At 42.2% G+C, this 13,522-nt stretch overlaps 2 protein-coding genes across 3 annotated transcripts in view; both read left to right on the top strand.

Moving 5' to 3' along the window:
• Positions 1–5,844, top strand: nfil3 (nuclear factor, interleukin 3 regulated). 2 transcript variants are annotated; one of them, XM_029710453.1, is made up of 2 exons: positions 1–180; positions 4,037–5,844. In XM_029710453.1, the coding sequence occupies exon 2, from the start codon at positions 4,192–4,194 to the stop codon at positions 5,575–5,577; it is 1,386 nt and encodes a 461-aa protein (XP_029566313.1). In that variant the 5' UTR covers positions 1–180; positions 4,037–4,191; the 3' UTR covers positions 5,578–5,844. The 2 variants fall into 2 exon arrangements, with proteins under 2 accessions (XP_029566313.1, XP_029566314.1); XM_029710454.1 differs by lacking the exon at positions 1–180 and adding an exon at positions 211–628.
• Positions 5,845–8,500: 2,656 nt separating this feature from the next.
• Positions 8,501–13,522, top strand: part of auh (AU RNA binding protein/enoyl-CoA hydratase) — a 53,630-nt gene continuing 48,608 nt past the window's right edge. Inside the window, exons 1-4 of the mRNA XM_029710451.1 lie at positions 8,501–8,774; positions 12,093–12,160; positions 12,240–12,327; positions 12,722–12,808. Of these exons, the coding sequence (XP_029566311.1) occupies positions 8,552–8,774; positions 12,093–12,160; positions 12,240–12,327; positions 12,722–12,808 (466 nt within the window). The 5' untranslated portion in view covers positions 8,501–8,551. The remainder of the gene's footprint in view (positions 8,775–12,092; positions 12,161–12,239; positions 12,328–12,721; positions 12,809–13,522) is intronic.

Genomic DNA, 13,522 nt, shown 5'->3' with positions numbered 1-13,522 from the left:
AGAATACTAGTGTCACTCGGAAAGGAAAAGCGAAGCAAGGAACGTTACTCCAAATTCACTGGATTTTACCTCCGGCAAAAACTATTTGTTTTTGTAAATCAGAAACTCAGTCTCTACTCTTTTACACGGTATACATCGGAAAACAATACTTTTTTTTTAATCAACCTGATGCTTGACAAGGTAATTTTTATTTTAGTTAAACGTTGGAAAGCCAGCCATACTGGTAGAAATTATGTTTACGCAGTCTAGTTGGCCGCCCTAACTATTTTGTCTCTATAGACAAAATCTCTAGCTATTGTATTGCACCATATTCATTAATTTAAAAAGTTTACCTGTTATTTAACAACAAAAAAAACGTATTACATGAACTCATAACAAGTGTATTACTGTGTAATTAGCTAGTTGGATAGCGGTGGTATCACGTATGATGTTACGTGTGAGGATCGCCTGCTTTGTTAGCTGTAACGGCTGGACCCTTCACATGTTGCTACAGTAGCGAGCGTGCGGGTTAGTTTGATATTTAGTAGCGTTATAGGCTTGATAACATCACGAGCAGACGGAACATGGCACAGTGACCTGGAATTCGATGTGGGTGGATTTGCTGCTGTCTCTCTGCGGATTGAAATAAGTAATATATATAATAGCCTAATATGCCTGTGTTGGTGGCTTATCCAAGCACTGCTTTACATCACACCGTTGCAGTTTAAAATGGGCATTAGCCTACATACCAATACAGCAAGCAAAACATGCACGGGACTACCTATGTTTGACGCTTTCCATTGAGGAAATAGGCTTGGATCATGTATTTCAAGTAGACATGTATATGTTCTTAGTGTCAGATCATTTTTCTTTAAACCAATTAGCAGTCCTGTATAGGCTAACATTGCATAACCTCCTCAGCCACAGAATTTGCTGGGGAGGGATGGAGTTGATCGCGTTTATTTTATAATCCTGACACAATGAAGTAATCGGGGGCAATGGGACATGACGGTGAACGAGCACCTCATTCTTTCGGGTCCGTTCAACTGACAATCAGAACATTCCGTCGCTGTTTAACGATTGAGGAACTTTGCACGCTACACTTATAGACAGTCTGGAGTTGTTGCCCATAGGCTAAAATGACTCACAAATCCGAGCATGGTATCAAAAAAAGAGCGGGGAATCAATATTTGCAGAGTATATTGTTCCATTTGGTGCGCGTTTGGCGACATTGTATGCTACCGTAGTATAAAACGTTATTATACCCTTGTTGCCTACATTATTGCCGCGATATTGACTCAAGTTCATTCCAAAAAAATAACTCCATTATAAATGTGTAGAAAAACATCGCAGACTCATTCGCACGTGTTTCGGGCCTTTAGTTAGCATAATGTCAAGTGTGTGAGTCTGACGTCATTGTTCCCTGATTTTGTTTTTATTTTGTTGTTTCTGTCCGACCACGTGTGATGATTATGACTGGCCGCATTCCTTTGTTCCATGTTTTGGGGAGTTATGGGAACACGGTGTAGGCTCCAATATAGGAACACAATGTAACTACAGTATAGCTGCGTTGTTTTTCTTCTTCTTCTTCCATTGCTGCTTAATCTGACTATAAACCTAGGCTGTGGTTACTAAAGGACCACGCCTTTTGTAAAGCCCCACGCATTTGGCTCCGAGCTGTTTATCTCATTCGATTTGAACGCACCACCGAGCTTGACCATTGAAGGTCATTGTCAGGCAGTCTCTCAGCTCTTTTACGACTGGAGCTAAACATCTATGTTTAGGGTCGTGGGTTTACGGCACTAATAGATCTTGCTGTTCAACTGACTTGCCGCAAGAAAATAGCAAATAGCTTTTCCTCCTAGACTGTTTTGAAACGGGCATTGTTTCAGTGTGCATGACTTAATGCTTAAAGACCTCTGGCGATGACATCATTTGTAGAGCCTGAATGGGGTCGTGCGCGCTCAAAAATCGCATAATTTTCGCCACTCTCCGACCAATGGATTTCGCAGTTGTGTCACCCTAAAATGTCAGAGTAGTCTAGTCCTCCATTCGTCCTGGAAAGGTTGTACTTGTTACAAGCATCTACTTTGTCTGTAGATACAGATGGACAGTCTAATGTATTTATGATAATGTTTTTACCTAATTCCTACACTGTACTTTTAGAGGGAGAAAGAGAGAGGGAGAGAAAGAGATCAATAAATACTTGCTTTGGCAATGTAAACATGTTTCCCATGCCAATTTGAATTAGAATTTGAGAGGGAGAGAGAGAATGGGACCAAACTAATGGTAATAGTTAATAAAACCTTGAATCCACTGTAATACGTTTTCTCTATTGTAGAATGAAGATAGGGCATCTGATTGGTCTGTTATAATAGGGAAATGGGGACCTGGTTCAGCAAGCATCTCCCTCTTGATATTGTGATCTGAAGAGTTTGCAAAGTTTAACAGTTTATGTCCCCTCACAGGATGAGTAACATCAATCAATCAAATGTATTTATAAAGCCCTTTTTACATCAGCAGATGTCACAAAGAGCTATACAGAAACCCAGCCTAAAACCCCAAACACCAAGAAATGCAGATGTAGAAGCACAGTGGCTAAAGAAAAACTCCCTAGAAAGGAAGGAACCTAGGAAGAAACCTAGAGAGGAACCAGGCTCTGAGGGATGGCCCAGTCTTCTTCTGGCTGTGCCAGGTGGAGATTAGAAACCTAGAGAGGAACCAGGCTCTGAGGGATGGCCCAGTCCTCTTCTGGCTGTGCCAGGTGGAGATTAGAAACCTAGAGAGGAACCAGGCTCTGAGGGATGGCCCAGTCTTCTTCTGGCTGTGCCAGGTGGAGATTATAAGAGTAGATGGCCATGAAGGCAAGATTGTTCTTCAAGATGTTCAAACGTTCATAGATGACCAGCAGGCTCAGAGTTGTAAGATGTGTGGCCAAGGGCCACCCTCAGTGGTGTAACCTGCTCACAGGCACCCTGTCAGTAAACAATACAGAAGCAATTAGGCCTGAGGGGGTGTGGTGTGTGGCCAATATATCACAGCTAAAAGCTTTTCTTACGCATGTGCCTGGATACAGCAATATTGGCCATATACCACAAGCCCCTGAGGTGCCTTATTGCTATTATAAACTGGTTGCCAACATAATTAGAGCAGTAAAAATAAATGTTTTTGTCATACCCATGGTATACGGTATCTGATATACCACAGTTGTCAGCCAATCAGCATTCAGGGTTCGAACCACCCAGTTTATAATAAAGAATAATACATACCTATACCTAAACAGTGTATTTAATTGGACATGGACTGGTGTAAATCTACTGTAAAGCAGGAGGTGAATGTTAAAGCCATTACATAAGCTTGCTATGCAGACATTCCGTCATTTGTTACGAAACTCAAGTGAGCTCAAGACATTCATTTTCCTCTGCTGTAAAAGTCGCTTTACATTACAGTGTAATAATACAAGATGTCCAAAGTCTAGATTACAAAAATGGGTTTTAATAATGGTGTGGAGGATAATTCACGTCTCAAAGCCGCTGAGGATTTCAGCTACTTTAAGAGTCAGTTATACTAAACGTTCTGAGATTATTATGGCATAACTAACTCCAGATCCCGTTTTTCAAGTTCATCCACTGATAGCTATACATTTGAAGACAAAACCATTTTATGTTGCCTGGCTTGCTTAACTAGCCTGGCTACTCCTTTTCGGGTATATATGGTATGTTCTGCACAAAAAAATCCCCATCAAAAACTTCAAACACAAAACTTGCCCTTTATTAAGCAGTATGAAAAAAAGGTGAGCGTGATCATAATCTTCAAGAATTTGTTTCTTAATGTACTCTATGAGTACTGAGCAACATCTGTTTACTCAGCCGAAAGATTCATGTGATAGTGATGTACACTGTGACTAAGCACATGAAATGGAAGCCAAAGACAAATTTGAAAAGCTGTTTGATCTTAAACTTTGATGGCACATGAAGTGGAAGCCAAAGACAAATGTGAAAAGCCGTCTGATCTTAAACTTTGATATCTAAAACTTCCCTTTTTCTTTTCTCAACAGCTTTGGTGAATTCTAAAGGACCATTCCCGTGTTGGAATTACCATTGTTGGACACACATGTCATTGGTACCTTTTGGTTTAAGATAACGCGATGTCCAGTCAAAAGGACTAAGGACCTATGAGTTTCTTGAACACAAATATCCCAATCGTTGAAATATGCAGACCATCAAGAGTGAGCCACTGTCAAATGGCTCCTACAGCGGAGAGGACGCCCTGGTTCTGGCTGTGGCCCTTCAAGGGGCCGACAGGGATCTGATGGACCACAAGCTCTCCGCCATGCCCTTCAAGGCCAAAGGCACCTCCTGCCGCAGGAAACGGGAGTTCATCCCGGACGAGAAGAAAGACAATCTCTACTGGGAGAGGCGGCGCAAGAACAACGAGGCGGCCAAGCGTTCGCGGGAGAAGCGCCGCCTCAACGACATGGTGCTGGAGAACAAGCTGCTGGCCCTGGGCGAGGAGAACGCTTCCCTCAAAGGAGAGCTGCTGGCCCTGAAACTCAAATTCGGCCTGGTCAGCTCTGCGGCCTACACGCAGGAAGTGCAGAAGATCTCTGTGTCAACGGCCGCCCTCTACCACGACTTTGTCTCGCCGGGCGAAGCCCGAGGCTCTTGCATCAGGGACCTAGAGTCCCCTCACCTGGGCAGCAGCTGCATATCGGTCATCAAGCACTCCCCTCACAGCACGCTGTCTGACATAGCCGAAATCTCTGCAGCGACCAAGGGTAGCATGTGCAGGACCCCTGAGATCATCAAGCAAGAGCCAGCCGAGCACGGAAGCTTTGTGCGTGAGAGGAGCAGTCCATACGAACTGTACAGGAACTACATTGCCAGCCCTTTCCCTGGGGTTTACTCCCAACCCTCCCCGTTCCTGCCGCTCACCAGGTCGATCAGCAACTCCCCGAGGACCTCGGACGACGGGGCCGTGAGTAAGTCCTCGGACGGTGAGGATGAGCAGCAGGTCCCCAAAGGCCCCATGCCACATGCCGCCGACCCGAAGAGCGTCATCGTATCCCGCCTCAAAGTGCCAGATGCTTGTTCGTCGGCTCTGCCCCACAAACTGCGGCTCAAGAACAGGGCCATTCCAATCAAAGTGGAGGCCATCGACCCTGACTACGACTCTTCTGGAAAGTCCTCCTCTCCCATCGACATATCGGCCAGAGAAGGCTACCAGAGGGGCCAGAGTGCCGTGGCAGACTACATGCAGTCGTCCCTCAGCCCCTTGTCACTCCAAGTGACCAACATCCGGGATTGGACCCACCGGCCAGAGCACTGGCACAAAGACAGCTCAGAGAAGCCACAAAATGGCTACCAGAACAGGCTCTCCCCGGTCCCTGTCTCCAAAAAACTCACTCTGGACCTTGAAGATGGCTCCTACGCCCACTCAGACTCTGAGAACTTGTACTTAAAACGAGGCATAGCTGACCTGTCTGCAGAAGTTTTGTCTCTGAAAAGACTGATAACATCGAGGCAAGGGTCCGTGATAGAGTCAACCAAAAGCACTACTGATCACGAGTCATTATCGAAAGGATGTTACTCAAAATGAGTTCTGTTTGCACAATGCCTTGTTTTCCACTGTATTTACTAGTGCACTGTGTGGTTGATATGGTGTATAAATGCAGTACATTTAAAATGAATGGTGTGTTGTGCACTTTGCTGTTGTAGTTCGGCGTATCTTCTTCATAACTCCACCTGTAACCCAAAGCCAAATGTCAGGCTGAGGCTACTGTACATGCACATTTCATGTCAACTTTTGAAAATTTGTTGTAAATGGTGACTTTTTTGTTGACAATAAATATGTGTAAGCACTGAATCTTGTTCGTGTGTGTCTTTTAGCAGTATTATTTTCAGTTGATCTGTTGAGTATTTCAACAAAGAGTTCACGACAAGGATGCAAATAAATCATTGTCTCTTGACACTGGTAGGATTAATGCAATACACTCATCAGAAACTGTTCATGTCCATTACAATCTCTGAAGAGTTTAGCAGGGGAAAAAAACTACAGGTGAGGCATTTACATGAAGGGAGCTCTGCAGATGCCCTCTTTTGTGTTCCCGCCCCTACCCAGGCAAGTTAAAGAAACACTATGTGTGTTAAATTGCTAATTGTTTACATACAATTTTGGACAGAATCTTTGCTGAATGGTTCAAGTCATATACATTTATGATAATTACCAATTTCTTACAGTATATCATGAAACCACACAAAGTATTAGGCCAACAATAGCCTATATGCTTTTTGCTCATAAGTGTGGGGAGGTGTGCCCCTTTCTGTCTAATGAGGTCATTTCTGGACAATATTTCTGTCCATTTAAGGGGACCCCTTTTGGCACAAGAGCACCCCTAAGCAAAACAATACTCTTTTTAACCCTGGAAATCAGCTGACTAACATACAACTAACTATACAACCTTACCTTGAAATTAGAACATGCCATTTACATATACAGTAAATGAATAATTATGAATAAATTATTGCTATTTGAAGCCAACAAATATATCCCGTTGAGAACTTGTTTTCTCACAGCAACCAGCCTAACTTGCATTTTGTCAGAAAGAGTTTATTGATTTCGGTCATATGGCCACAACTATAACAAAGTAAAGCATTGAAGACCATGTTGGCTCTGTCCCCAGTATCTTGGTCAAATCAAATATTCAAATCACATTATATTAGTCACATGCGCTGAATACACCAGGTGTAGACCTTACAGTGAAATGTTTACTTAAGATCCCCTAACCAACAACGCAGTACAAATATGAATAAGAAATAAAAGTAACAAGTAATTAAAGAGCAGCAGTAAAATAACAATAGTGAGACTATTTACAGGGGGAACCGGTACAGAGTCAATGTGCGGGGGCACCGGTTAGTCAAGGTAATTTAGGTAATATGTACATGTAGGTAGAGTTATTAAAGTGACTATGCATAGATGATAACAACAGAGAGTAGCAGCGGCGTAAAAGAGGTGGGGGGGGGGGGGGCAATGCAAATAGTCCGGGTAGCCATTTGACTAGATGTTCAGGAGTCTTATGGCTTGATGGGAGAAGCTGCTTAGAAGCCTCTTGGACCTAGACTTGGCGCTCCGGTACTGCTTGCCGTGCGGTAGCAGAGAAAACAGTCTATGACTAGGGTGGCTGGAGTCTTTGAAAATGTTTTGGGCCTTCCACTGACACCGCCTGGTGTAGAGGTCCTGGATGGCAGGAAGCTTTGCCCAGTGATGTACTGGGCCGTACGCACTACTCTCTGTAGTGCCTTATGGTCGGAGGCCGAGCAGTTGCCATACCAAGCAGTGATGCAACCAGTCAGGATGCTCTCGATGGTGCAGCTGTAGAACCTTTTGAGGATCTGAGGACTCATGCCAAATCCTTTCAGTCTCCTCAATTACCAATTATAAGATAATGCCTGGGATGCAAGTCTACAGACACCTAATAATAACAATATTACTATCTCATTAAATCTGGGAAAGTAATCCAACCTCATCACAACAAAAACTACTATACAGTTGGCATGTCTACATTCCTTCACTGGCTGATTGGGGTACTACTGAAATACTTGTTTAAAGACTCCAGTCTCAGTCATTTCAATTATTGAAATACCACATAATTTTCATGAATAGCCTACCTTAATGAGATTAATACAACTGTCTTTCTTAATCCATTATAAATATAAAACTAATCCATAGGAGAACAATGGTGTCATGCACAGTCATGTTTTCTAATAGCCAAACTGCTTAATTTCATGGAATGTCATTCCTTGAGCACTGCATACAGGATCAAGGGCAGTTATCATGAGTGGCGGTTCTAGACCATTTCAACTGGGGGGGGGGGGGGGGGCAAGCTGGGGCCAGTTGTACTGTTAGAGGGGCCAGTTACATTAGACGTTATTGTTGTCATATCGTTTTTCTTCACTGCGTTGCAGGTATTAGCAGGTAAAAGACCATGTTCATAATCATTCAACAATTTATTTGCATTTTCTGTCTAATAACGGATGTAAAAAAGAAAGATAGCAAAAATTAGTTGATTTTCAATGATTTCATAGTCCATATTTAGGGGGGCCACAAGGGGGTCCAAAATTGTTGTCACAGGGGCACTGGCCCCCCCTGGCCCATCCCCAGAACCGCTAGTGATTACCATGTAAAGAGATACAGCACACTGCAGTGTTTACATTTTGTTGGTGGTTTCACTCTTTGATGGACAACCTGAGACCAATGCATCTTGAGTGCAGGTAACAATTCAAGTTGCTTTGTTTTGTTCCATCTAATGCATGTTTGGGCAAAAATGCATTCGTGCCATAGCTCAGAATTTCACTGTAGTGTTATTACGGCCTCGAAGAAGATACACAGGTCAAAGTGATGGATTTCGATGGAGAGTTTTTTTCGTTTGTTTGTTTAAACAATTCTGGAGAGAGCATTACCGCATGGCTGTAGCGAGCAGAGGGAATCCTATTCTGCGGCTTGTCACGTGGTCAACCCCCACGTCACGCTCGGTTCAAAGTTGAAAGTCAAAACAACACTGCAGCACTACAGTATGGCGGTTCTTGTGGGTTGCCGAGTCCTTCTGCAAGCTATTCGACCCCAAACGGGTACCATCGAGGGAGTGCGCAGATTGCAGGAGCATACGAAGTCTTTGCACAATGTCCTCAACAACAAACTACAGTACATTCGTCCGACAAGCAATGGAGCGACCCGTCATTACAGCTCCGATATTAAGGATGACTTGAGCATTAGATATCTGGACGGAGAAGATTCAGGTAGCTAGCCATTGCCATTAGTGTATAAAACAATCCCAAATCGTGTTGTTGGTGTAAGACGACTTTGTTTCAGGAAGTGTTTGCCAAATCAAAACGCTATAACAACTCGACGCGACACACTTGAGTTGCCTGCAGATAAAAGCTGCTCTGTTAGCGTAGCGGCTATCTGTCTCTCAACGTCATAACTTTGTCAAAAACAATAGTGACTAATCCTTGAAAGAGAAACATTGTTTCTAAAAATATATATATGTTACAATGTCCTATGCTAATTACCAAACGTTGAAAGAAAACTTCTAGAACGAATCCTATTTCACTAGTGTAGACTGCAAAATGAATGGTTTGGTGAAACCACTAATCACATCTCTGGGACCAAGCTTCCTGACATCTAGGATCTATATACCAGGCGGTGTCAGAGGAAGGCCCCAAAAAATGGTCAAAGACTCCAGTTACCCCAAGTCCTAGACTGTTCTCTCTGCTACCGGAGCGCCAAGTCTAGGACCGAAAGGCTCCTTAATAACAGCTTCTACCCCCAAGCCATAAGACTGCTGAACAAATAATCAAATGGCCCCCCGCCTTTGTTTTTACACTGCTGTTACAAGCTGTTTGTTATCTCTGCAAAGTCACTTTACAAATGACCTCGACTAACTTGTACCCCGTTCATTGACTCGGTACCGGTACACCCTGTATATAGCCTCGTTATTGTTATGTCATTTTCTTGTTACTTTTTCATTTAATTTAATTATTTTACGTTAGTTTTTTTCTTGAACTGCATTGTTGCTTAAGGGCTTGTAAGTAAGCATTTCACGGTAAGGTCTACACCTGTTGTACATGACCTATTGCCTACATAGTGGATTTGAATGACTGACACATAACACAAAAGAAAGCTTAAATTGCCAATATTTTGTTATTTTAGTATTTTTGGGGGGGACTACTTTGGTTAAACGATCCCCAACTGATCCAATTGTAAAACTAGATAAATCATCTCCAAAAATATTTGTCACATTTTCTCTAGCTATGTCAGAGATAACTATCCAGAAGTCAAGTGAGTAGAAAAATATTTAACTTTTTCAATGGAAACTGCGCACAACATCCATGTTCAAACTGACTGCAAGGTGTTTGTCAGTGTCAATTACTTGACTCTTTGCAAAATCTCACCACTTCCCAACCTTGTGATCTTGTCCTAAGGGTGTCCCATATCAATATAAATGATGATGAGTTTGCTATTATCCCTTCAATCCCCAGTCCAGGACTTCCCAGTTAATGTCAAAAGTATTTTGCTCAATTCCTCGCCTGCTTCTCAAAATGTCAGAGAGTACTGCTTCCCTCTGACGTTTTCCATGAACCCCCTTCGCCTTTTTCCCGCTGCTGCTACTCGCTGTTTATTATCTATGCATAGTCACTTTACCCCCTACCTACATGTAAATATTACCTCAATTACTTAAACTATTCTGTACCCTGCACATTGACTCGGTACCGGTGTATATATATATATATATATATTTGTATTATTTATTTAACCTTTAGCTAGGCAAGTCTGTTAAGAACAAATTCTTATCTACATTGACGACCTACCGGGAACAGTGGATTAACTGCCTTGTTCAGGGGCAGAACGACAGATTTTTACCTTGTCAGCTCGGGGATGATTCAATCCAGCAACCTTTTGGTTACTGGCCCAACGCTCTAACCACTAGACTATAGCCTCGTAATTGTTATTTTGTGTTCCTTAGTTTGTTTTTCTTAAAACTACATTGTTTGTTAAGGGCTTGTAAGTACACATTTCACTGTAAGGTCTACCTACACCTGTTGTATTTGGCGCATGTGACATAACATTTGATTTGTTTTGATTGAAGAGGCAAGGAAAATCCTGGAGGAATCTAGAAAAACACTTTTGAAATTCACCCATGGCCATTGGCCTCTGTCTAGAGACATGGAACCAAGAATACATTCCCACGAGCCTCTGTGGGCACAGTGCCATAGTGTTATTGATAGTATTCAGTATGATCACAGACGTAGTAAGTAATGGTGATGTCTCATTATTCCATAGGAAACATTTACACAATAAGGGATCATATTGATTTACGGCGCACCAGATTATATCATTTCCATGTTATATCATAGTACTATGGGTGTACTATATTAAATCATAGTGCTATGGTACTGTACTATATTATATCAGTAATATGGTACTGTACTATATTAAATCATAGTGCTATGGTACTGTACTATATTATATCAGTAATATGATACTGTACTATATTCAATCACAGTGCAATGGTACTGTACTATATTCAATCATAGTGCTATGGTACTGTACTATATTATATCATAGTGCTATGGTACTATACTATATCATGCTACTATACTATATCATAGTACTATGGTACTGTACTATATTATATAGTACTATATTATATCGTAGTACTATGGTACTGTACTATAGTATAGTACTGTACAATTATAGTATTATGGTACTGTACTATATTATAGTACTATGGTACTGTACTATATTTTATCATCGTACTATGTTACTGTACTATATTATATCATAGTACTATGTTACTGTACTATATTATATCATAGTACTGTGGGTGTACTATATTATATCGTAGTAATATGGTACTGTACTATATTATAGTACAGTACCATATTATCAGATACCATAGTATCTGCTATTCATGGTCCCCTCTCCCTCTGCTATTCATGGTCCCCCCTCTGTCTGCTATTCATGGCCCCCACTCTGTCTGCTATTCATGGTCCCCAGTCCGTCTGCTATTCATGGTCCCCTCTCTGTCTGCTATTCATGGCCCCCACTCTGTCTGCTATTCATGGCCCCCACTCCGTCTGCTATTCATGGTCCCCACTCTGTCTGCTATTCATGGTCCCCTCTCCGTCTGCTATTCATGGTCCCCAGTCCGTCTGCTATTCATGGTCCCCACTCTGTCTGCTATTCATGGTCCCCATTCCGTCTGCTATTCATGGTCCCCACTCCGTCTGCTATTCATGGTCCCCATTCCGTCTGCTATTCATGGTCCCCTCTCTGTCTGCTATTCATGGTCCCCATTCCGTCTGCTATTCATGGTCCCCTCTCTGTCTGCTATTCATGGTCCCCACTCTGTCTGCTATTCATGGTCCCCTCTCTGTCTCCTATTCATGGTCCCCACTCTGTCTGCTATTCATGGCCCCCACTCTGTCTCCTATTCATGGTCCCCACTCTGTCTGCTATTCATGGTCCCCACTCTGTCTGCTATTCATGGTCCCCACTCTGTCTGCTATTCATGGTCCCCACTCCATAGTTGTAACATGTTATATGTCTTTTAGGGATTGTCGTCTTTGGGATCAATCGACCAAAGCAAAAAAATGCCATCAGCAAAAACCTTGTCATTCAGGTATGTATGGACATCCGTGAGGTATCCTACATTAAGAATGGCTGTTATTACCACCCATTTTGATTATGTTCTCTGTTAGATGACTGAGGCTGTGGAGAGTGTAAAAAAGAACAGCAAAGTGCGGACTGTCATCATTTGTAGCATGGTGCCTGGGATATTCTGTGCAGGTACACAACAACTTTATATTTTGGGTGACAATGGGGTCGGACAGTTTGAACTATACCCATGATGCATTTACTGTGTAAGTGATAGTCTAAAAAAATAAAAAATAATCTATGGGTATGTCGTTCATTTAAAGGCTGACATTTATTAGTGTACATTTGAATATTTCCTGCATGTATTTTTATAACTCGCGGGGGTGTGGAATCAGTTACCTCTAGCCATAATCTGTATACATTTTTGTTGCTTTTATGCTGTCTGTAACTCCTCACCAATTTATGTAACCGATGTTGTAGCGTAGATGCTGGCGGGAAAAGCTGTGGGGGGGGGGGGGGGAGAGCACATTTTCATTCTATTACAAGATTTATTGGATGACATTGACATGTTGTTTTCTCTGTACAGGTGCGGACCTTAAAGAGAGGGCCAAAATGCACCAAAGTGAAGTTGGACCCTTTGTGTCCAAGGCAAGGGCACTAATCTCAGAACTTGGTGAGGGAATTGTTGACGACTTATTTAATAGGGCCGGGACGGTACCAGTATCGCAATATTTGTTTCCCAATACAAAAGAAATGAAAGCACGAAGCAGACCAAACTCTTTGCTACTTTATTAAACAGACATATTTTTTGTATTATAGAAATTAGATTTCCACAGGGGCGTGGACATCGACTCTAAGGGGTTAAAAACCTGCTGTATGTAAAATATTGTGTGCTATAGCTTGGAAAATCAGTAAATGTGACTCTGGATGACAACATAATGATGTTTTTTTTCTTGCAACATAAGGGACGTTTTCCTAAAGAAGTTAAATCCTCTTTGTGTTTTGTTTCCTTTCCACGATACTAACTAGTATTGTGACGGCCCTAGTATTTCACACAAATTAGTCTGGACATTATGTCCCAAAATTGTTTCATGTTCACCCCATTGTCACCCATTTCATCATCCTCAAATCCTTTCGAGTCATTGATGATCATTTTTTCTTGCTCATTTCCTGTGGTTATAAATTCATGCCAGGTGGACTGGAATGAGATGACTCATTCCATTCCATTTTTAGAGTCTTGTTATTCACTAGGCTAGGGGTGTTCAACTCTTACCCCATGAGGTCCGGAGCCTGCTGGCTTTCTCCTCTACCTGATAATTAATTGCACCCACCTGGTGTCCCAGGTCTAAATCAGTCCCTGATTAGAGGGGAAGAATGAAAACAAAAA

Source organism: Salmo trutta, chromosome 23 (assembly GCF_901001165.1).
Source record: "Salmo trutta chromosome 23, fSalTru1.1, whole genome shotgun sequence".
NCBI lineage: Eukaryota > Metazoa > Chordata > Actinopteri > Salmoniformes > Salmonidae > Salmo > Salmo trutta.
The sequence above is the reverse complement of the archived record's forward strand: the minus strand, read 5'-3'. Positions and strand labels throughout refer to the sequence as shown.

Excerpts from the sequence above, each read along its gene's own strand:
- nfil3 (XM_029710453.1), top strand. The coding sequence starts at position 4,192 with ATGCAGACCATCAAGAGTGAGCCACTGTCAAATGGCTCCTACAGCGGA.